Source organism: Rhinopithecus roxellana, chromosome 16 (genome assembly GCF_007565055.1).
Source record: "Rhinopithecus roxellana isolate Shanxi Qingling chromosome 16, ASM756505v1, whole genome shotgun sequence".
Taxonomy (NCBI): Eukaryota; Metazoa; Chordata; class Mammalia; order Primates; family Cercopithecidae; genus Rhinopithecus; species Rhinopithecus roxellana.
This window is the reverse complement of record NC_044564.1, coordinates 3,980,414-4,003,881: the sequence shown is the minus strand read 5'-3', so window position 1 is coordinate 4,003,881 and position 23,468 is coordinate 3,980,414. Positions and strand designations below refer to the sequence as shown.

Genomic DNA, 23,468 nt, shown 5'->3' with positions numbered 1-23,468 from the left:
ATTAATTGGCACCTATTCAATAACAGATTCTGTACCAGGCAACAGGAGACAGAAAAGGCAAGAGTCCTTCCATTCCCTCAAGGGTTTCATAGGCAGTGCTGTTCAACATAAATTTCTGCAATAATGGACACGTTCTATGTCTATGTTATTCAATATAGTAGCCAAGAGTCACATGGCTATTATTTAAATTTATAAAAATTAAGGAAAATTTAAAATTAGTTGCCCAGTGATCCTAGACACACTTCATATGCTCAATAGCCACCTATGGTTAGTGGTTACTATATTGGACTTTGCAGGTGGAGGATGAGATAAGAGAGAAACATCAATATTTCCATATAAGGGAGGAGAGGCCTAAGAATGATAAATAAAGTATCCTGAATAAAGTTAATCAAAGATAAATAAGGCAACGAAGGAAAGTGGAAGGAGGAATAAAGAAAGAAAGTTTCTGTGAGGAAAGTAGCTTATAAGAAACAGGTAAGTTCCACCAGCAGAAATGCAGGAGAACAAGGTTGTCCCTGACAGAGGATACAGCTTGAGCAAAGTCACAGAAATGGGAAAGTAAAGCTTATTTTCCAGACAGTGAAATCCTCAGTTTAGCTGAAGTGTAGGCAAAGGAACTGAGAGAGAGACAAGCAATAGAGGTGAGCTGGGTCCTTATGCGGAGGACTCAGTTGCTAGGGAATTTGCTCTTAATCTTGTCAAGCAGTGGGGAGCCACTGAGGATTCCAAGTGAGAGAAAGACAACCTTTGGGAATGATTCTTCAAGTATCTACTTGAAGAAAGAAACTGCAGCAGTAGAAATTTGCAAGAGACTGGGAGGGTGATGAGGGTGGGGAAATGAGGAAAGAGCATGGGGGGAAATGAGGAAGGAGAAGCCGCTACTGGATTACAAGACAGAAAGCTGTATGGGACCCTTATTCCTCCCAGAATAAGAATGGCATCTAAAAGTCTATCATTGTGAAAGGCAGATCCCTGAAGTCATTTCCTGAGCCAATGTCTTTTCAGAGGCAGAATCATACAAGAAAGAAGCACTTTCTTATAACCATTTGTTAGCCCATTAACCTATATAGCAGGACTCCTTCTTCCCCAAATGCCACCCCCACTGCGTCCCCTCACTGTGTCCCCCCACTGGGGCAGGGTCCCTGAGAATTGGATAGAAGAAAGGAAACACAGAAGAAAGGAAAATGAGACGGGGAGAAGAGGTCTTTAAAAAAACATGTGCTGGGAAGTCAAAACAAATTCCCAGCCATTCCTGCTGGAGGAGATTTTATGGGGCGAGACATCCCCAAAATAGGTTTTGAATTATACTCTGCATCTCATAAAACACAGGAACTCTTGGCAGCCCGCTCACACACACTGCCCTCTCGTTACCTGCCCAACAGTCCCCAAAGGTAGGCATGCCGGGAAACCCAGTGGAGGGGAAATAACTCAAGGCTGGTGTTCTGAGTTCTGTGTTCATAAGCAGCCTCACTCTCTTCACGTCAGGAAATGTAGCAGCCTTCTCCCAGCCTTTGCCTCCCTCTATGCAATAAGAAAGCTGGCTGTGGCCGGAGGGCCCTGAGAGTTCTGAATTTGGATAATCTGGGGGAATTGCGGTGCAGATAGGCAGAGTTACATAGAACCCCCATAAAACCATACATGTATGTGGTGAGGGCAAAAAGGACTTGAAGGGGAATGCCTGTTGAGGTGTGGTCCCAGATGGAAAAAAAATATTCGTTAATATTTAATTATTTTCTAAAAGTACTGAAAGCTACTGCTGAACAACAACAAGAAAAATCTGCAGAATATTCCTGGTCTTTGGGAAGTCAGTGTGATCCGGGAATTTAACAGCAGCTCTAACATGCTCGGCTACTTCACTATTGGAACCACAGTTTTCTCATCTATAAAACAAGAAAGCCATCCCAAAGCACGAGGACATCAACGGCAATTGCTGAGTAAACCTAGGAAGGGTTATGAACTACAAGAGTCAGGAGTTCCTGGCTCATCTCTGGGATTCTGTTTCCTCCTCTTTAAGTTAGAATTTTGGACAAATGATATCTAAAGCCTCAGCCACTAAAGCTGCTATGACTTAATGCCTCTGTCAACCTGAAATGTATATATTTCAAAGGCTTTCAGCTGGCCTTCTCTCCGCTAGATGAGCCTGCGTGTCATGTTATCTCTGTAGAATATTCCGGGCCTCCCCAGCTATGAATGCTTACACTGCTAAAGTGCTGCCTCTCCAGCACTCAGGGACTTTGCCACCAGTTAAGTTGTATTTTACAGGAAGCCAATTTGTTTTCCAGACCTGCTTATGCTCATTATATTTCTTATAATTACAAAACTTAGTTTAGTTATTTTATTTTTGTGTGTATATTGTAGGTGCATATATTTATGGGGTACATGAGATGTTTTGTTGTTGTCGTTTTGAGACAGAGTCTCACTCTGTCGCACAGGCTAGAGTGCAGTGGCTTGATCTCGGCTCACTGCAACCTCCGCTTCTTGGGTTCAAGTGATTCTTCTGCCTCAGCTTCCTGAGTAGCTGGGATTACAGATATGCACCACCATGCCCAGCTAATTTTTGTATTTTTAGTAGAGACAGGGTCTCCCCATGTTGGCAAAGCTGGTCTCAAACTCCTAACCTCAAGTGATCTGCCCGTTTCGGCCTCCAAAAGTGCTGGGATTACAGGCGTGAACCACCACACACAGCCATATGAGATATTTTGATACAGGCACGCAATGTGAAAAAAGCACATCATAGAGAATGGGGTGTCCATCCCCTCAAGCATTCTTTTTTTTTTTTTTTCCGAAGGGGAGTATCGCTTTATCACCCAGGCTAGAGTGCAGTGGCACAATCTCGGCTCACTGCAACCTCTGCATCTCAGATTCAAACAATTCTCCTGCCTCAGCCTCCAGAGTTGCTGGGACTACAGGCACTTACCACCATGCCTGGCTAATTCTTTGTATTTTTAGTAGAGATGGGGTTTCACCATGCTGGCCAGGTCAGTCTCGAACTCCTGACTTTGTGATCCGCCCACCTCGGCCTCCCAAAGTGCTGGGATTACAGGCGTGAGCCACAGCGCCTGGCCCATCCCCTCATGCATTTATCCTTTGAGTTACAAACAATCCAATTACACTCTTTAAGTTATTTAAAAATGTACAAAACTTAATGACATATTCTGCAAATTAAAAATTTATGAGCATCCAAGAAAGTGGTTTCTAGGAGGACTAAGTTGATTTTACTATTTAAAATAAACAAAGAAAGTCACTTAAATATTGCTGTTGAATTGGGTCAGGTGCGACAACTATAAAAATTTAGAAAGGAATCATAAAACTCTAGAAAAAATTACTTGGCAAGCATTTTTAGGTCCTCAGTCTCCTTTAATGAAACCAACACTGGAGATCATATCTGGTGTATTATGAGCATGGTCTATGGAAGACAGATGGCATGGAACTCCAATCAGCTGACCCAGCCTCCAAGAGGCAGCCTTGGGCCTACATCTAATAATTGGCAAATGTATGCACATTTACGTATTTTAAGTTAAAATGAAATGTTTACGGTGCATCTATTACTTTTTATGATTCTTCACTTTAATGCACTTTTTCTACTAACTGACCAACTGCCAGTCTAAATGGCTTCAAAAACATGGATTTCTAGGGCAAAGAATTAAACCTAAATGCAGTTAGCCCTCTCCTGAATAGTTTGTCTCCCCACACAAATGGGAAGTTTAAGGAAGAAGAAGAGAAGCACTGATTTAGCAATTATGTCCAATGCCATGCCAGAGACAACCACCCCCGACAGGTTGTAATAACTAGTCCCTTTCTAGCTTCTCCTTTGCTGAGCTCAGTTTCTTGTACTTCTCCTGACAGAAGAATCATCATATTCCACACTCTGTGTTTCATATGTATCTGCATGTATGTATATGTGTACATGTATGTTTCTGTTACGTGTGTGTGTGTATGCATGTGTATGTGTAAATCAAGCAAAGGAAAGTAAAACAGGAAAATTCCCTAAGACCTAGAGGAAATCTTGACATAGATTCAGGGGCCTGAACATTCTAGGGGGTGGTTTGTAAAGCTGGCTTAATGTTAATTATAAGATGGACAGTAAGATTCCTTCAATCACACTACCACCAAAAAATACAGGAGGAACATTAACCATCTCCTTTCCAATATATCGTGCATGGAGAATGGAGGCCGACACTGTGGTTTGGACATAGTGCCATCCTTCTGAAACATTTTTTAAGTGTTTAAATGAATGTTTTGTTCAGATGAACTTGAAGCTCCAATGTTACAGGCAGGTAAGAGTGGAGCACTTCGGTAACAGAAATCCAGAGCAACTCATACTCCCCTGATCTATCTTGGAGGCCAGTTGTAGAAACCAATGCCCTAATGAAAAGACAATTCTATCAATATCCCTGCGCTGCCTGCAGGAAACTTGCAGGATGAACTCGGACAAATCTCTACCCCTCTGTTACACCAAAGGTGGCTGTTCACAAACGTTATCTATTCCACATTCCTGCAAACTGTTTACCATGGCCACCTTTGAGGAATGAGTTTGGGGGCGGGGGCGGGGAGAGACTTTCAGGTTTTCCTTTCTGATATACCCAAATTGCATTAATGTATTACAACAACCTTGTATTCTTTCTGTTAATTTTTTTTTTTTTCTTTCTTTTTTGAGATGGAGTCTAGCTCTGTCACCCAGGCTGGAATGCAGTGTCACGATCTTGGCTCACTGCAGCCTCCGCCTCCCGGGTTCAAGCAATTCTCTTGCCTCACCCTCCCGAGTAGCTGGGACTACAGATGTGCGCTGCCACACCTAGCTAATTCTTTGTATTTTTAGTAGAGATGGGGTTTCACCATGTTGCCAGGATGGTCTTGATCTCCTGACCACCTTGTGATGCACCCGCCTCGGCCTCCCAAAGTGCTAGGATTACAGGCGTTAGCCACTGCGCCTGGCCCAAAACATAAAATTAAGGTTGGAAATTCAATAAACACACGTGTACTCTTTGCTGGAATTACAGATATTAAAGAGAAATGATGTTTAACTTAGAAAGCTTACATACTAACAAGAAAGGCAGACAGGCAATCAACAATATTTCTATGTAAATACTGACTGCAGTGAATATACAAAATGCTTGGGAAATAACTGTTTTGGGGGGAGCCAGGAAAGTCATCTTAAAAGGAGTGAGGGAACATTCATGCTGGATCTTAAAAGATGGTAGTTATGAGGCAGAAAATATATTTTTAAAATTTATATATTAAAGGAAATCTGACATTTAAGTGAGCAAAATTTGAATTTTAGAGGACTATTTTTGTCTCTGTGCTTGGGTCAATCAACGTTTTCCAAGTATCAAACCAGAGATGAATTTAGACGGCATTTAGACAGCACATGAGTGGGTTTGTTTGTTTTGTTTTTAACTTCAATAGATGCATACTTACTTTTGCAGGCTATCTTCCATGTACTGCAAGTTATTTTGGTGTTCCACTCATGACAGTGATACAAAGCTTCCTTTTTAAAATAAATACAACCAATCCCGTTACTACTGACCTTATGCAATAAACTTCATCTCTCTGAATGGCCATTTCTTCATCTGTAATGCGGTTTTACTAAAAATACTCATAGAAAGGGGTTTTATAAATCAAAAAGTGCAAATGTTATTATCCCAATAGTCTGTGAGCACCCTGCTTTTCTATACCACTAGAGACGCAGCACAGGGTGTGGGATGGAAGGACCACTGAAGAATTACTAAAGTTCTTAACACAAGGCAGAGAGGCAAAGGTTTTCAGGTTGAACTGGTTTAGTCTAGGAAATGGGAATAAAATGCATCCCCTATGCTAATCCCAGTTGACTGGTAGTGATTGATGAGGCATTGCACTAAGAATCTCTGGTTTTCATTAAGTGATTGATTAGCAATGTCAGTCATGAATACAGAAGTGGACAGTGGCAGCATGGCCAAACATAGTTTCCACTGATTATTCATTTATTCATTCAAAAAATATCTATTGAGTATCTACTATATGATGGGCACATCTCTAGGCACATGGGATTCTGCAGCAAACCAGACTGGATGATTTCTCCTCTCTCTTGGAGTAGCCTATGCAGCCCAATCTTCCCCGCTTCCCTGAAGGAGACCTGGCTCTTACAATATTCACTTAATCTTCCCTGAGGCCAAAAAAAGGACTGCCATTTATTTAAGGTCACACAGCAAATCAATGGCAGAAACAGGACTAGACTCCAGGCACTACCTCCAAATTCAGCACAGCTGTGTACTTACCAGACTTGCAAAACCTGTTTGGTTTTCCTAGCTCTGCAGCTGCCCTTTCTCAGCCATCAGCCTTTCCACCTGCTCTACTTTTGTGGGGAGGACAGAACTTCTGTTTTTGTGGGGAGGACAGAACTTCTGTTCCCTCCTGGAAGCAGGCAGGCAGGTGAGCGGGGGGTTGGGGGTGGGGGTGCAATTCCCTAGAGGCTTCTGTGGTTTGGAGAGATGGATTGAAGAGGTCAGAACAATAAAAGAGAGAGAGAAAAGAGGGGAGGGAGGGACAGTAGGAACCCCGCCATTGGCAGACCTGTAATTGGTTACTTTGGGCAGTCCCCCTCCCTGGGGAAAGCTAGAGAGAAAGTAATTGAAGAAGGTTCCCTAATAAATTAGTGCGAGACTGGGCTTGAAAACTCTAGTCGCACCTGGGTTCAGAGCTGAGTGTTTGATCTTCAGAGGCCCCAGAAAGGACAGGGAGAGAAGGAAAGGAGAAAGCTTTATCTAACTGTAACTCTAGCCTCAGAAGTTCCCAGAGGGAACCCTTCTCTCCCTCCTGGGCTCCTGGGATCACTTAGTTTAATCTCATTACATTAGAGATGAGGGAAAGCCTGGAAAAAAGGAGGAGACTTGACCACAGACACCCAGCGGAACTAGGACCAAAACCCACGATTTCTAGTTCTAGTCCTCTCCACCATATTACACTGCCTCTGGGTTCCATGAGATCTTTACCCACATGACTTGCTTCGAGTGATCCCAAGCTCTCTCCAACTGCAAAGGAGGGGTAGGGAGGGGGCTGGTATTAGGGATTAAGGTACAGGCTTATTTCCTTTTGTTTATTTAACAAACACATAGGTAGCATGTACTAAGCACCAGGTACTGCTGAACATACTTTATAAACTTTAGCTCCTGGAATCCTCCTCCTAATAAACAACAGAACAACCTGATGAGGTAGTGATCCATCAGAAGTGGTGTTCACAAACTATCACCCCCATTTCTGCCCATTTTGTCAGGAAATATCTACTCAGAACCTACAGTGTGATGTCCCTCAACTATGTAGCTGAGGGAGCAAAATGATGAACAAGACACACTCCCTACCTCCAAGAACCTGTCAGGTAAAGGCTTTTAAAAATAACTGAGATAGCCAAGAGTGTGGTGTATAAGGGTGCTACTTTGGTCCAGGAAGACTACTTGGAAGAGGTAATATTCGAGTTTTGTGAGCAAGGGAGAAAATGGTAGAAGGCAACTCAGAGAGAAAGGCAAATTATTTACAATTTTGTAGACACTGAAAAAGAATGAGGATTTTATCCTAAAAACAATGAGAAATAATTGCAGGTCATAAACAGGGGAGTGGCAAAATATAATTTATTGTTTGGAAGACATCATTTTGGCTACTGTGTAGAGCAGAGGTTGGCAAATGTTTTCTGTAAAGGGCCAGTTAATAAATATTTTAAGCTTTGCAGGCCAGATACTTTGTATTGCCACTGCTTGACTTTGTCATTATAGACCATAAGCAGCCACAGACAACACATAAACAAAGGCATGTGGCTGTGTTCCAGTACATTTTTATTTATAGGTACTGACATCTGAATTTCATATGATTGCCACATGTCAACAAATATTCTTATTTTGACTTTTTGTCAACTATTTTTAAAAAGCTAATAGTCTTATGAGCTGAAACAAACAAACAAGCAATTGTTTAGATTTGGCCCATGGGCTATATGTAGTATGGCATAAAGAAAGGACAGAGAATGGAGAGGCAGCAGGAAGACCAGTTAGGAGGCTGATGTGGGAAAGGACGGCAGCTTGGATGAAGGTGATGCCAGTGAAAACTATGAAAAGTTAATTCTGAAAATCTGCTGTTTTTTGAGAAAGAGTCTAGCTCTGTCACGGAGGCTGGAGTGCAGTGGTGTGATTTCAGCTCACTGCAATCTCCACCTTCCCAGTTCAAGAGATTCTCCTGCCCCATCCTCCCCTGTAGCTGGGATTACAGGCACCTGCCACCACACCCGGATAATTTTTGTATTTTCAGTAGAGGGGGTTTCACCATGTTGGCCAGGCTGGTCTCAAACTCCTGACCTAAAGTGATCTGCCCGCCTCTGCGTCCAAAGACCTGGGATTATAGGCGTAAGCCATCGCACCTTGCCTGAGAATCATTTTAGAAGCAAAACCATCAGGGTTAGCTGACTGAAAGCATGAGAGGCAAGGAAAAGGATGAAGAATGACTGCTTAGCTTGAAAAACTAGGCTAATAATAGTTTGATTTCTTGAGACAGGGAGATGTGGGTAGAGCAGGTTTGGGGGGCAAATCACACATCAATAGTGTGATCCCAGACAAGAAGGAGAGAAACACAGGTTTCCTACGGGCTTCTGAATAAAATAAAGGACGCTCAGTTCACTTTGAATTTCAGATAGTCAGTGAGACATTTTTAGTGTAAGTATGTCCAAAATACTGCATGGAACATACTTATACTAAACAAGTATTCATTATTTATCTGAAATTAAAATTAACTTGGCATCCTGTATTTTTATTTGCTAAACATGGCAACCCTACAGGGAGTGGGGTGGGGTGGTGGTGGTGGTGTGATGGACGGTATGTAGGTCTACAGGAAAAAGAAACCTAAGCCCAAGAGGAGAAAGAGAAGGCTTCTTACAGATGACACCCCTTAGAGCAGATGCTACAGCTAAGTCTAAGAGTTGGCCACGTGAACCAGGAATACAAAAACAATCTCAACAGAGAGAAGAGAATGAGCATGCTACCCTCAGACATTTGCAAGTCATTAATGAGGCTAGAGCCTCAAGGGAGGAAAAGAACATCAGAGGATGAGGCTGAAGAGTTTCTCACAGGGCTTCACTTCACAGAGGTTCTCTAGGTACAGGCCAGGGTGTCAGTACATTTGCTGAAGTTCAGATTCCCAGTCCTCTCCCCAGGAACCTCAGCAGGTCTGGCCTTGAGAGCCCAAGGTCTATGGTGATTCTGATGAGCAGCTAATTTGAGGAAAGCCTGGGTTAAATAATCTGGAAACTCTTCCACCTACAAATCCCGGGAGCCATACAAGTTGCTGCTAACTGTAAAAGTCTTGAAAAGAGTAATTCAGATAATCAGAGGAAAGGAAGCATTGAATAACTGTGCAGCCTCCCATGGGGACCCTCTAGAATGGAGCTCTGTCCATTTGGAGGACAATAGGGAATCCAGAATGTTTGTCAAAGGATCAGTCCTGCTCCTGAATAGTCACCCTGTCTGGCACCTGGCTCTCATTTGGTGCTATCTCCCAGCTCTGTGCAAGTAGACCAGACTGTGCCTTCCCCCTGATGCCTTCCCCCAGTGTCCCACCCCCTTCCCTCCTCCGCCCACAACCACCACTGAAATGATTCCCCCAAATGCAGCTATTACTGTGACTGGAAATCTCTTTACTGCTGATTCTGCTAATGGAAATGTTCCTTCCCTTTTCGGCTGCTTGCAAAGCCACTCGTGACTTCCCCGGGTGCATGAGAGCAAGGCTTTGTCAGCCAGCCACCACCAGAAGGGAGAGGATTCTGCCCCGCCTGCTCCCACAACACCCACCTGCCTTAGACTCAGTCTCTAAGAGCTCTTCTGTCCCAACTGTCCTCAAACAACCCCGGAATTCCCTGCTTTCCCCAGCTTCCCCCAGCTCCAAGAGAATGAGCAGACATCAATGGTCAATTTCATCCTTTTTTGCCTTGGTGGGGAGGAGGGGAGGTGGAGAGGAGGCATAAGAGGAGCATAAGGGAGTGGAAAGAGGGGGAGGGGAAAGGAAATTTACATTCATTATTGATTCATACCTCCACCTCCTTCCAAAAAAAGGATTCCAGGTGGCGAAGAGGCACAGAGCCCAAGCTGTGTACCAGACACTGCGCTAGGTGCTTTGCACACACTATTTCCATAAGGATCACACAGCTTAATGTAAGTAAAAAGTTAGCACAGTGCCCGGTGCTGACTAAAATGTGGTTATGGAGGGCTCTCCAAAACTAAGTGACTATGATGTTTTCTTCACTTTATTGATGGGTAAGCAGAGGCTCGGAGGAGTGGTATACATAAATCTAAAGCTAGGAATTAGCACATCTGGGATTTGATCCCAGGGCTTTTGGTCCTCAGACCTGGCCAAAGTCCCACTCAAGCACACTGCCACCATCAGAGGACCTGAGCTAGAGACTTGGCTGTGCTGTGGATTAGCGGCAGGACCTTGGAAAATGTCCTTGTCTTTGCTACATAGATGGAGGAGTTGGGTTGGATCTCAAAGGCATCATTTTACCTCGTTCTAATAATCTAGAAGGATACACTATATATTTGGATTTTTACAGCATTATAATATATTACATGTGTGTGTATGTATAATATAGATCCCATATTCAAGGAGGAAACACAAAAACTGCACAATGATGCTAAGAAGTACTGAGTGGACAAATCTGACAAGGTTGAGCAGGAGTAATAAGCAAGTTCACCTAGCAGGATAGCGGCTACATCTCAGACACCCTGATCATTTCCCAAGAAAGGACATAGAGCTTACACAAATTTCTCAGAAGACAAGATCACTGGTCCCCTAGTAAACACTTGGCAGAGCATAAGGAGACAACTCTTTGGGAATCGAAAAATGAGATCACTTGGACACAGGAAAGGGAACATCACACACCGGGGCCTATTGTGGGGAGGGGGAAGGGGGGAGGGATAGCATTAGGAGATATACCTAATGTAAATGACGAGTTAATGGGTGCAGCACACCAACATGGCACATGTATACATATGTAACAAACCTGCACGTTGTGCACGTGTACCCTAGAACTTAAAGTATAATAATGGGAAAAAAAAAGGTTGGGGGGAAAGTAGAAAAGGGAAAAAAGAAGGGAAGAAAGGAGGGAAGGTGGAAAGAATAGAAGGAGGGAAGGAGAGAGGAAGGAAACCAAGAAGGTACAGAAACATAGGAGTTTGCTTGTCAAGTGGGTCCAGGAATAACAAGAGGCCTCTGGAGAGTATGAGACAAGGCCTGATGCTGTCTCCGCAAAGCAGCAAGGAGCAAGCAAAGGGGCCTGGGGAGCTGCTGAGTCAGCTCCTGGCAGCACAGAACAAGGTGCTCAGTCCCTTGGGCCTGTGAGGCTCTCACACCTGAAGTTCCTGTATAAGAACTGCCTACAACTTCTTGGTAATGAGAAGAGGATGACATAAGAAGTAAGAGTCTAGAGATGAAAAGTTGAGAGCATCTCTTGTTCTATGCAGCATGCAAGGCAGACAGAACATAGACTACAGAACCAGGCAGACCTGGGTTTGGACTGAGCTTAGCTGTATAATAGCTGTGTGATCTTGGGTAGGTTCCTTCACTCCTCTGAGCCTCAGAGCTCACCCTGTGACATGGGATGAACTACATCTGTCCTTCAGCACTGTGGAAAGAATAGATAACAAATGTACCATCATGGCACCTGGGGCATAGTACACGTTACATAAAATGCTCACGGTTTTCATAGCCTATCCTATGCTAAGATGATAAAGTCCAGTTACATTACAACTCTGGAATTCCAACTCCTCCTGTCCCCAGTTTCCCAGCTGCCCTTCCCTAAGATGGAAGGAAAACACATAGGGTTCAGTAGATCTGGGATCTGGCATCTGCTTTACCACAGGCTTGGTGACCTTGATTTCCCCATCTTTGTATAGAAGTGTTTCATTTAGATAATGTCCTAAATTTTTCCATTTCTGATATTCGATATCATGATACACCCGGAACCATGGTGTATCATTTCCCTGAAACTTGTATTGTCTCTTTGTTTGCTACAATGCAAACGTTCTAATCATTTACCTGCTTTCCAAGCTGCTCAAGACAGAGTCTTCTCCAAACACAATGATCTTTCCTTTAATCACATTGTTCTCATTAGCTATCCTGCAATCACCCCAAAATAACCAGGAGACAGGAGAAGGAAGCAGCAATGGCTACGGGTGCTTAGAAGAGGGAAGGCTCTGGGGGATGGATGGTGCGATTTCAGCCCATCTTAAGTTTTGTCTACTGTGGATTCTGGGATGACACTTAGCAAACCCAGAGTTCTAGTTCTCTAAGATCTCCTGCACACCTACAATGTGCCAAGTAAAGGGTGAGTCACCACAGCCCCAGAGATGAAGGAGGTACATTAGCTGCTCACAGGGTACACAGGCAAACAGTGTGAGACAGATGAGGAAACATACAGCGTAAATTCTGGTCTCACTCTGCTCCAAGCCACCTTTACTTTTCATCAGTGGAGACTCCTTTGGGCTTTCCTGCACCCATCGTTGGTCCTGTTTGGAGCAGTGTGGGAAATTCTTGTGAAACATAAGTCAGACCTTGGCACTCTTTTGCTTAAAATTCTGCAGAGCTCTTGATTTCACTCAGAGTCAAAGCACAAATCCTGACAGTAGTTTGTACTGGCCCTACATGACTGGGCTCTTCTTTTTTTCTCTGACATCCTGTCTTGCCACTCCTCCTCCTCTACCACCACTTGTTCACTGCATTCCAGCCACACCGACCTTCATGCTGTCCCTTGAAAGGTCCAGGTGTGCTCCTAAACTAGATAATCAGCTTGGATTATCCAGCTAGGAGCTGTTCTCTGCCTGGAATGTACTTTTCCTAGATACCTGCTTGGCTAACTCCTTCCCCTTACTTCAGCCTTTGTTCCAATCTCACATTCTCAATAAGCTCTTCTCATTCTATGTTATTTAATATTAAAACCCATGTCCTTATCTCAGAACTCTTGATTCTCTTTTCCCTTAATTTTTCCCTTTTCTGTAGAATTTTTCATCTTCTCACATACTACATAATTTACTTATTATGTCTGTTGTCATTGTCCCCTCCCTAACACACACACACGCACACACACACACACACACACACACACACAGAGGGATAAAAGCTCTCTGAATGCACAGATCTTTGTCTTTTGTTCTCTGATGTATCCTAGGTACACAGAACAGTGCCTCTCACATCACTAGTGCTCAGTAATGCAAAGGGCCTGGCTATGATTATAGCAGTCTTTATTGATAGTGGGCACCAAGGCTCAGAGTGTTCAACTCTGGTACAGAAGGGTCAGAAAAGGCTTCAAAAATAAGCTGACACCTGAATTCGGTCTTGAAAGGTAAGAAGGCATTTCCCCGGTGGGTGGTGAGGTAAAGGTGCTGAATAAGAAGGAAGGGTTCTTAGTAGAGAACAATCTGGCAGAGCGTGATCAGGGACCTTGTACTACTACGATAGGGAGGAGGAAATTCATCATCTTCAGAACAATGGGGAACCAGTGAAGTGCTTTACAAGAGGATGGCCATTATCAGATTTGGGCTTTTAATAAAATCACTTTGTCTGCAAGTACAGAGGATGGATTAGAGGGGTAAGACTAGAGGTAGACAGACCAGTGCGTTGACTGTTGAAATTGTAGTAGAGAGAAGTGTTGAGGCCTGAGCTTGATAGTGACTGCAGCACTGGGGATGAAGTAGTTTCCCTTCATAGTTTGTAACCTACAACATCCTTGTCAAATTTCAACTCACAGACTTGGATGCTTATATATTCTAGTATGCTAGTAAGAAAGCTACACATATTTCAGTTTTGAATCTTGCATTGCATAGTCACCACCCACTCCTTTTCCATTCAAAAGGGAGTTCTTTTGGGGGGCTATTGTCCAAAAGAGCTATAATCAGTAGAGAAAAGCCAGTGAAAGGAGAGAGCAAGTGCTAGAGAATAGAACAACTCTCATTGAGCACTGGTGCCTGCCTCTTTCTGGGGCAGAAAGGCTGTCTGCTCTGTTGCAAGGGAAAAAAAAAACCAGTTCTCTCTCTCACTATAGTTAATCTTTTGTTGCCACTAGCTGGTCAGTATGAGAACTTGGGAGACTATCAGCTCTGGAAAGGAAGCCTCCTCTAATGCTGCTCCACCCCAAGGTTAAACCTGACTCTTTTTTTCCTTTCCTGGAAAAGAGCAGACTTCCTCCACCCACCCCCAAAGGCACCTAGGGTGACAGGCAGTGAGGCTTCCTTCTGCCCCAGAACAAAACCCATCAACTCAGGTGCTTAGGATAGATTGGTGCCAATCAGTTGGATACTCAGGCAGGAAAACCAATTCAATTTCCCTAAAGAGATTTTTCCTTGTAGATTTTTTTTTTTTTTTTTTTTTTTTTTTTTGGCAAGGGGAAAAGGAAAGAGTGTCCTCCTTTATGATGTTGAACTAACTTGTAGAATCTGTGATGTGTTTAAAACCAATGGCTCTTGTGAGAGGCCCAGGAATGTGATAGAAAGAGGCAGTGTGGGATTCAAGACAACTGGGCTTACATTTGGACTGTAGGGTAGGTTTCTCCCCTTGTCTAGGCCTCAGTGTTACCATATAAAATGGAGTGGTTGAATTCAGTGCCCTATGAGTCTGTGATGGTGGGAGCCCATCAAAGTCGACGGTTGCAGTGACAGTTTTCCAGACTTCATTCAAGAAGTCACTGTCAGTCTATTCTCCTCTCCCCACATCACACACGTTCACAATGGCCTATGGCAAACAAGGCTTAGTGTATAACAAAGCAAGGAGGTGAGGAGCAGGAGGCTTTGCCAGCCAAAGGCCTAGTCAATCCTCCTGCTGCATCTGCTATAAATTAAAATCACAGAGTAGTTTTGCAGACTGAGGGCCCAGTTCAGGAAAATGATCAAGCCGTCGGTCACGCCAAAGCTTGCAGAGCTCTGCTGCCTAGGTTGGTATCACTGACCCCCGAAGAAATAGCAAATCTGGTCTGCCTTGACCAAATCTAAGCCTTGCTAATGGCTGAAATGAACTCTCCCCTCTCTCCGCCCTATGCTGTCTCAGAAACATAGTACTTTCTGAGGGGAGACAACATATTTCACTCTGCTCTGAGCATTAAATAAATTTCATCAGCTTTGAGATGGAAAGAAGTAGGGTGGGGTATGGAGTGAGGGAAGTAAATGGAAAAGAGTAGAATTAGATCAGAGGTCACTAAACACCACCTCGCCCAAGACCCTTGTTTACAATGTCCCAGAAACCTAGACCATCACACCAAGATGGGAACTTGAAGTTTAACTGCTACCCAAATATCTCATTTAGCAGTAAGGGACTTGGTGACCAAATGAAGAAATAGCATGCATTGTTTTAAACATATCTTTGTTTTGAGAAATCACATTTTCTTGCTTCTCCATCACAGAATCTTTCTCTCACACATAATAAAAGAAGAGCGGAATTGATGCTAATGAACATTCTGTGGTCAGAAACCCCTAGAGAAGACACAGCTTATGACTATTTGTAAGCATTTTTTCCTCCCTCCAAAAAAAATTACCACCCGCTTTGATTCAGCAAAAGCAGGTTAAAGCAAAATTGAGTAAGCACTCATTGCCCACCTTTAGAACCAAACCAGAAAGCAATAAGGGTATACAACTCAAATGTCTGCAAGGGTGTGGGTCCTTTCTTCAAATGTCTGCCAAACAGAGGTCCAGTCTGTGCTTGAATACCTATAAGGTGGATTGTATTACCATTAGGGGTCAGCATACTGGGTTGTTGGAAAGCTCCAGGGGACACAGCCTCCTGTAGGGCTCAGCTCTATCCTCTCAGATTTTTCAAGACATTCGTTAGAATCAGACACCCTCCCCTTCTCCAAAAGAAAACATACTCCTCATTTGTGTAGACTTTTCTTTATGGACAACGTATCCCCCTGCCACACAGGCTGGAGTGCAGTGATATGGGCACAGCTCACTGCAGCCTCAAACTTCTGGGTATAAGTGATCCTCCTGCTTCAGCCTCCCAAGTAGCCACCACACTCAGCTCACTGTTGACATTTAAAGGAAGCTTCTCCAGCTCTCCGTGGCTAAACTCCCTTCTCCCAACAATTCTTCTGGCCAGGTTCCTGGCCACCCACTCCCTCAAGGAACCCTTGCTGACTTGAACAAGTTGGCATTTCAAACCGAATCTTCCTCCTCCTTCCAGGCCGTAAGCTTCTTGCATAAAGCATCCTTTGGGACGGTCCTTTGGGACCACGCCAGCTGTATGCATGCAAGTGTACTTAAACACAGACTAATGAATAGCTTTTCTTTCTTCACACTCCCTCTCCCAAATACAGAGAACACGCCTCTCCTGTCAGGTTGATATGGCAAGCAAATTACTAAAAAAGTTGACAATGCGTGCTTATTCAATTTTATTACTTTTACCTGCTTTTGCTGAGTCAAAGCAGGTGGTAAACAGTCTTGCCTGACCGCTATCAAGCACAGAAAAAAGGATGACATTTCCCTGCCTGTGGGAATGAAAGCTAAATCCACAAGCAGACCCCGGGGGCCACCTGGGGGTAAGTGAGGACTGAGTGACATGCAGGTTCACCTTAGAAGCCCTGGGCTGGCAGTTGTTCTGGCTCAAGTTCTTTCTTTTCTATCAGTCCTTCCCACCACCCTCATGTTACCAGTAAAGGAAAACAGACAGTACAAAGCAAGAGGAGCTATCAGAGTCACGGAGTAGGTCAGGGCACTTCAAGTTCATAGAATCTTTACACGAAAGGATTATTTTAGAGCTCATCTACCCACTCATATTGCAGCAGAAAGAATTGAAGCTCTGGGGGATAAATGACTTATTCAAGGTCACAGTGAGCCAAGCTGAGATTTCCAGATCCTAACCAGCATTAAATTTCTAAGCTGCATTTTAGCATTCAACTTTTCCTCATTTTGCCTATTAAATCCTCCAAGGCTTAGTTCAGGTTCTTTCTGGTCCAGAAAGTGTCCCCAATCTTCTCCAAGTCTACAGAAATGCCTTCCTTCCCTGATGCTACAGAATGTATCATCTCCATCACTCATTGGCACCAATGAATAAAATGCCTTTTGATATCCAAAAGTCACGAAACTTTGAGCTGGAAGGGTCATTGGATGTCATTTAATTCATGTTTCACTTTCAAACTTACATAGGTCAGTTCACCAAGGTAGCTGAAGTTCCTTTGGAGAAAAGTCTTGTCTAACAATCCTGATGATTGTTATCCCTCTCTACTCAGCACCATAACCTGCATAAACTTCATATTTGGTTCAGAATGCCAGTTTAGCAACCTACAAGAATGTAGGTGTCTGGCAGATCAGGATTCCAGTTCCAGGTCTGCCATTTATTCCCGGTATGACTTTGGATTAGATGTTTGACCTCTCTAAAAATACTTCATCTGGCAAATGGGAGTAACAGTAGAGCCCACTCCATATATGTTATGTGAACTAATAATACAAGGCAGGAAGAAAGCTCTCAGCATCACATTAAGGCTTCAATAACTATTTGCTATTCTTCGACACTTTCAGGGAGATTCACTTTGTCAATGTCATTGACTTATAATCAGATCCTAAAGAAGAGTCCCAGGCAAACAAACTTTGGAGATAGTTCACATCTGAAGGAAACTTTCATCTACTTAAGGTAGGCTGAAATTTGATAGGGAGACTAGAAATACAAAAAGGAAAGGATCTGCAAAAAAAAAAAAAGAGACTTGCTTCCAGAATGGGCATTATCAATAATAGCTGCTAACTGAAACAAAAGAGGCAGAATGGAGGGAGGCAGGGTTAAGTGTGAAGGTGACCTTGGTGCATGCAGATGGGAGATAGTATGTGCAAAATTACCTTGAGGTCCCCCATTTGAGTTTGAGCAAACTGAGAATTCTCCCTTTTGTTTGTCCCCCTTTAATACCAGGGATGGTTTACCCCCACTAATTCTGGTCCCAGGACCCAAAGTGACCAGAGGGCTTTGGTGGACACCATCACCCCCTAGTGGTGGCTTCACACTCCCCACTATTGACAGAAATTGGCATTTACCAACTTTGCATGCCCAGCTGTGGCACTGGCCATGTCCGAATCCCCTGAACTGACAAGCTGATAGTGAAAGCTGCCCAACTCGCCAGAGACAAACGCTAGGCAGGATGTTTAAAAGTCTGGGGATGGGATGGGGCTGCCTTGGGACACTAGAAAGAGATGGCCATAAATGACTCATAGTATCAGCCCCAACCCCACCCCTCCCACCACACCCACCCCTCCTACCACCCCCACCTCACCCCTCCCACTCCCCAACCCCCAGCCGCCACCAACTCTCATTTCCGGCCAGCTAGGCCCTCCCAGAGCTCATTGTGCACTCCGTGTTTACACACAAACAGTCGAAGACCAACACAAATAAAAATCCCACGTCTCCCTACACAGCTCCTGCTATACCCAGCCATCTGGTGACTACCTCGCTAGCCAAATCCCCGTTGGGAGCGCCTAAAGCTGCCAGCCCAGGGCGCTAGGGGGAAAAGGAGGAGGCAAGAACCCAATCCCCCGCAAGCAACCAAAGGGCTCAGCGCTGCCAAGGAGGCCAGCCCCGTGCTCTCCAAGGTGCAGAGGGTCCCAAGCTGCCAGACTCGGGGGCCATGCATCAGAGGAGGGGGAAGGCTCCATGTGCAGGTTGTTGCCAGGAGACTCTCAAGCAACACATGGGTCCTGGGGGAATCAAGACTTCTAGTTCCTCACTCAGCTCCTTACTCAGCTTGTCCCAGGCTCACAGGCACCCATCCTGTTCGAAAGCCAAAGTTAAAAATGGCAAAGATTGTCAGTTCCAGGAATCCCGGGGCACCTATATGGGTGGCTGGACCAGGTCCTCCATATCCTCGAAGACTTGAAATGCTCTGTGGTCCTCACTGCCAAGTCAGGCCATACCCAAGGATCCTCTCATCCCTTCACTTGAATGGCCGTTTGGGGGGCGGGAGGATTTCTACCCCTCATCTCTCCGAGTACCCCGGAGTAGAGGGATCTAAAGGATGAAGGGAGAAGGGCAGGATTGGAAGTGGTAGTGAAGGGATACCTTTTGTGTCTCCAGAAAGACCCTTCCCCACGCGGAGGTGGCAAGAGCCAGCGGTGAGCGTGAGGTTAGTCCGGCGGCTCTCTAAGGAACACCACCTCCACCCTCCTTCCCTTTCTCGGACAGGGGCAGCCCCACGGGTGCACGTGGGAAGAGTACTGGTCTGTGTGTGTCCGCTCGCGTGTATGCGTGTGTGTGTCTGTTTGGTGCGTCGCACCCCAGACGCGCGCCGCGGGGAGTCCCCGGGGACCCTGCAGGGCGCTCCGCTGCCTCGCCTCCGGGAACGCTCGGCACGCTCAGGTTACAGCCTGCGAGGGCGGGTACAGGGGCCCGAACCCCGAGGTTCAAGTTCAGCAGGGGAACCACTGGCACTCGCTCAAATCCCCAGAGGCGGTAGCTTGAAAGGATGGGGAGCGGGTCACAAAAATACTTTTAACAATATCAGGGCTACCAGGAGAGCGGAGCCTAGTCCGCTGATTATTCTGTGGGTCTTTTCAGGTGAGCAAGGAGTTAACCTCGGAAGTTCAGGGATCGTAAAGGTTCTCACCTGGAAGGCCCGTCACCCTGCAGTGCCCGAGGCGGATCCCGCCGAGGCACAGACCCGGGGAAGAAGAGCTCGGGGTCTGGGCGAGCCCCTGGTGCCTCACGGGCGCTGTTGTTGGCCAGACTCCGACAACCAATACGGCCCCGCGCCCCCAAGAGGGAAGGGGAGAGCGAGCAAGCAGCGAGCGCGGAAGAGCTAAGGGGAACAACATTTTTGTAAACGCTCTCCGAGATAATTAAGCTATCAATTACCCGGGTGGGAAATCAGCGGCGCTTCCCACAGCTCCACTGAAGGGCCGACTCCGCCGGGATTCGCTCAGGGAACCAGCAGGCAGCAAGCTGCTGGCGAACTTTTCTGATTAACTTTTCCGTTGGAGCCCCCCACCCACACCCGTCTCCTCTCCTCTCCTTTTTCTTGTCTTTAAGTTATTATTATTAGCCCAGGGAGTGAGCTGCAAGGACAAACCTGCTCTCTGCCTGGAGGTGGGTAGAAAGGGAAGGCGATAACGCGGGTAGAGGGAGGCTCTAAACGTGGAGACCTCGGACTCTGAATCCCAGTTCTCAGAAACCACTCAAGTCTCTCCAGCCCCATTTCACAGATGGCCAAAACTGAGGCCCAGAAAAGGGAAGCGACTTGTCCAAGGTCACTCAGCCTGCGGAAGCCACGCTTTTGCGGGTTGAGCGATTCCACATGGAGCTACTCCTTTCCGACTCTCATGAAAAATCCATGTGGAAGGGCAGAACCCGCAACTCCGAGGCGAGAGCGAGGGGGCGGTGACGGCGGGTGGCCAGTGGCGTTGCCCGGAGGAGAAGTGGGCGGCTCGACCCGAAACTGGCTTAGGATCTGGGATGCTCCGGCCCCTAGCCAGAGCACCTTCTGCGAATGGGGTCTCCGGGGTCCGGGATGGATCAGGCAGAGCTCAAGGTCCGGACTGAGACGCAGAGGGGCAGGTTCCCACCTCTGGAGGGTTGGCACGCCCCCAGGCTCCCGCCGCGCGCTCTCCAGGACCTCCTCCCCCACGCTCCTTTCCAACCACCTGTGCGACCTCCGGGCCCCTTCTCTACCCTCTGCCAACCCCACTCGGGGCAGCCCCGGGCGGGGATCCCCAGGGCGCCCCCACCCGTCCGGCCTCACGCAGGGGCTCGGGGTTCCTTGGGATCCAGCGTGTGCCGGCGCCCAGCCTTACCCAGGGTGAAGAAGGGCAGCTCGGTGTTGTCCAGATCGTCCTGCACCGCGATGCGCCCCGGCAGCTCGTTGCGCACAAAGAGCAGGAGGCGCGACTCGGCGGCTGTGCCGGCAGAGCCAGGAGAGCCCGGGGACGCGGCGGCGGCGGCGGCTCCGGCCCCGGTCCCAGCCCCGGCCCCGGCGCGGGCGCCGCTCCAGCCGATGTCGCTCTCCCGCAGGGCGGGCAGTGTGGACACCGTGACGGTCTTCAGCCGGCACGGGCTGTCGGGCTCCTGCGAGGCAGCGGCGGTGGCGCCGGCCAGCAGCGGCGGCGGCGGCAGCAGGAGCAGGAACAGCAGCAGCAGCGGCGGCAGTGGCGGCGGCCCCGGGTGGAAGCGGAGCCTCCGCCGCCCCCAGAGCCCCGAGCCGGGGCCAGGGCTGAGCCGGGCGCCGGCGGCGGCCATGGCGGGAGGGGCTGCGGTGCTGCGGGTGGCGGCGGCGGTGGCGAAGGAGGAAGAGGAGGCAGCGGCGGAGACGGCGGACGCCGAAGCGAACCAGGACGCCCGAGCTAAGGAGCGGAGAGAACCGCTCGCCAGCAGCCCCCAGCTCCGGGCTCCGCCTCCCGATCGGCCCTGGACCGCCCCCCCGCGCCGCCTCCCCGGGCCCCGCCGCCCGTCCCCGGTCTCCGGCTCCCCCCGCAGACCCCGAGCGTTTCGGAGGCTCCGCCCGGCCTCGTGCAAGTCCCAGTGGCTCCCTCCCCTTTCCCAGGATCCCCCAATCCCGCCTTCGCAGCATTATTTAGCCACAACGCCCCTCCCTAAACTCCCCAAATTCACAATACTTAGGGCCCCCTCGGGTCCCCCCAAACCCCCCTGACTCAACCCAGCTCTCCTAGCTTCACCCCACCTTCGGCTCAACCCAGAGGCTGCACCTGGGGGCGCGCCTTGGCCCAGCCTTGCTCAAGGCCCCGCCTTCTTGGGGATAGGGAGCCCCCGGGATGGCCAAGACTTAAGTTTGTCTCCCCTTAGGCCCAAGAACAAGTCCTGTCTCCAATCTCCTACCCTTTTCTAGTCTCTGAAATAACTTCCTGTGGCCTCAGGGCCCCCTTCCCACCCACTTGGCCACAACTCCCGCATTCATTCTCCCACTGCCCGCACCCTTCCTCTCCCTTCCTTCCAGGCCTTGGTGCTAGCACTAATTGCTAATGGCCAGAGGGGCGTCGAACTCCACCTTCTAACGCCGACCCCCAACTGACTGAAGCCGGGCTGTTCTGGCCCCCTAGCTGCCGCCCTGTAAGTCAGCCCACTCACGCTCTTTTATTTTGGATCCCTGCTCCCAGCTTCTTGGCTGCTTCTGCTCTCTGTGTGAAATTCCTGAAAAGGGTGTGAGGTAGAGCCCTACTATTCTGTCTGTCCTTGGCTCCCGGGGCTTTTAGATCCTCTGCCCAAGTCCCAGAGAACTGGAGTGCTCACCAATTCTTCACCAGCAGTCTTCCTAGACTCAGGTTGAGCTAGGTCCTCAGACACAGCACCCTTTGACCTTGGGCTGACTCTGTCTCTGACCCACATACCTGAGACCTTCCAGGGAGCGGACACCTCTGCAGGGGTCAAGTGCCCGTGCACCCCCTTCCCCACTCCCCTGCTTTTCTTCATCTTCCCTGTCTCTGTTTTCTGTTTCATCTCTCCATTCATTTCCTTCCTCCTCATCTTGACTCTAATCTTATAAATGCTTCTTCCCTATAATTTGTTAGCCATTTCCCATCTCTGTCTAGCTTACCCATCTGCACCTTTTGTGCTGTCTCTCTGCATTCACTTTTCTCTTAGCTCTTCCCTCTTCTGTCTCTTTCCCCCTTTCTATCTTTAACCCTTCATATAAATTGCTTTTCTCCTCTCTCATCACATGTTTTTAATGATGTTGGATAAAGGCAGAGCACTGAAAATAAGGAAAAAAGCAAAAGCTGTTCTGTGACCTTGGACTTAATAATAGTGTTTTTAAAGCATTCTCCAACTGCTAGACATGTACATATGTTAGCTTTTCTACATAACCACAATCCAACAAGATGGATATTCTGATTCCCATTTTCCATACGAGGAAACTGAGATCAGGTGGTCAGGGAGGTGAAGGGATTTTCCAAGGTCATATAGCTAATGAGCTGAAGAGCTGAAATGTGAACAGTAGACTTCAAGCCTTGACTATTTCCCTTAAAGTACACTGTCCTCAGTGACCTTGGAAAACCCCACCCATCAAAGATGCTGTAAAAGGTAAATCGGCATGAGCACAGTTGGATCTACTTCCTTGTATGGTTTGTAAGGTATACTTCTCCCGTCTCAGTTTACTAATCTGTAAACCCAGAGGGTGTGTGGAGGTGGGGGTGGAATCTGGCCTTTCAAGTCCTCTAATTCTAAACAGTCTCCTGCCTCTCTGATGCCTGCTTGAGTTCATTTACTCCTCCAAAATAATATCACCCTGCCTCCCTCAGTCTCTCCTTTGTGTACTTACAATCCGCCACTATCCATCGCAATGGGGCTTTCTGATTCTCTATGCCCCTTTCTTCAAATATGCTGACATAGTCCATTTATAGAAGAGCACACCAGGAAAAAAGGGCTCCCTTATGTAAGGCAGAGTCTGTACAAGTCCTTCATGGACCTCTGGTACAAAGGCCTGTCAAACGAGACCAACATTTTCATTCATTCATCACCAAATATTCAGGGTGCCTACCAGGTGCTATATGGAGATG

General features: G+C 47.0%; 1 protein-coding gene across 1 annotated transcript in view; it reads right to left on the bottom strand.

Moving 5' to 3' along the window:
* LOC104676241 (astrotactin-2) overlaps nt 1-21,342 on the bottom strand; it is an 809,378-nt gene extending 788,036 nt beyond the window's left edge. Inside the window, exon 1 of the mRNA XM_030920120.1 lies at nt 20,754-21,342. Coding sequence (XP_030775980.1) covers nt 20,754-21,195 — 442 coding nt within the window. The 5' untranslated portion in view covers nt 21,196-21,342. The remainder of the gene's footprint in view (nt 1-20,753) is intronic.
* Nucleotides 21,343-23,468: the final 2,126 nt, after the last annotated feature.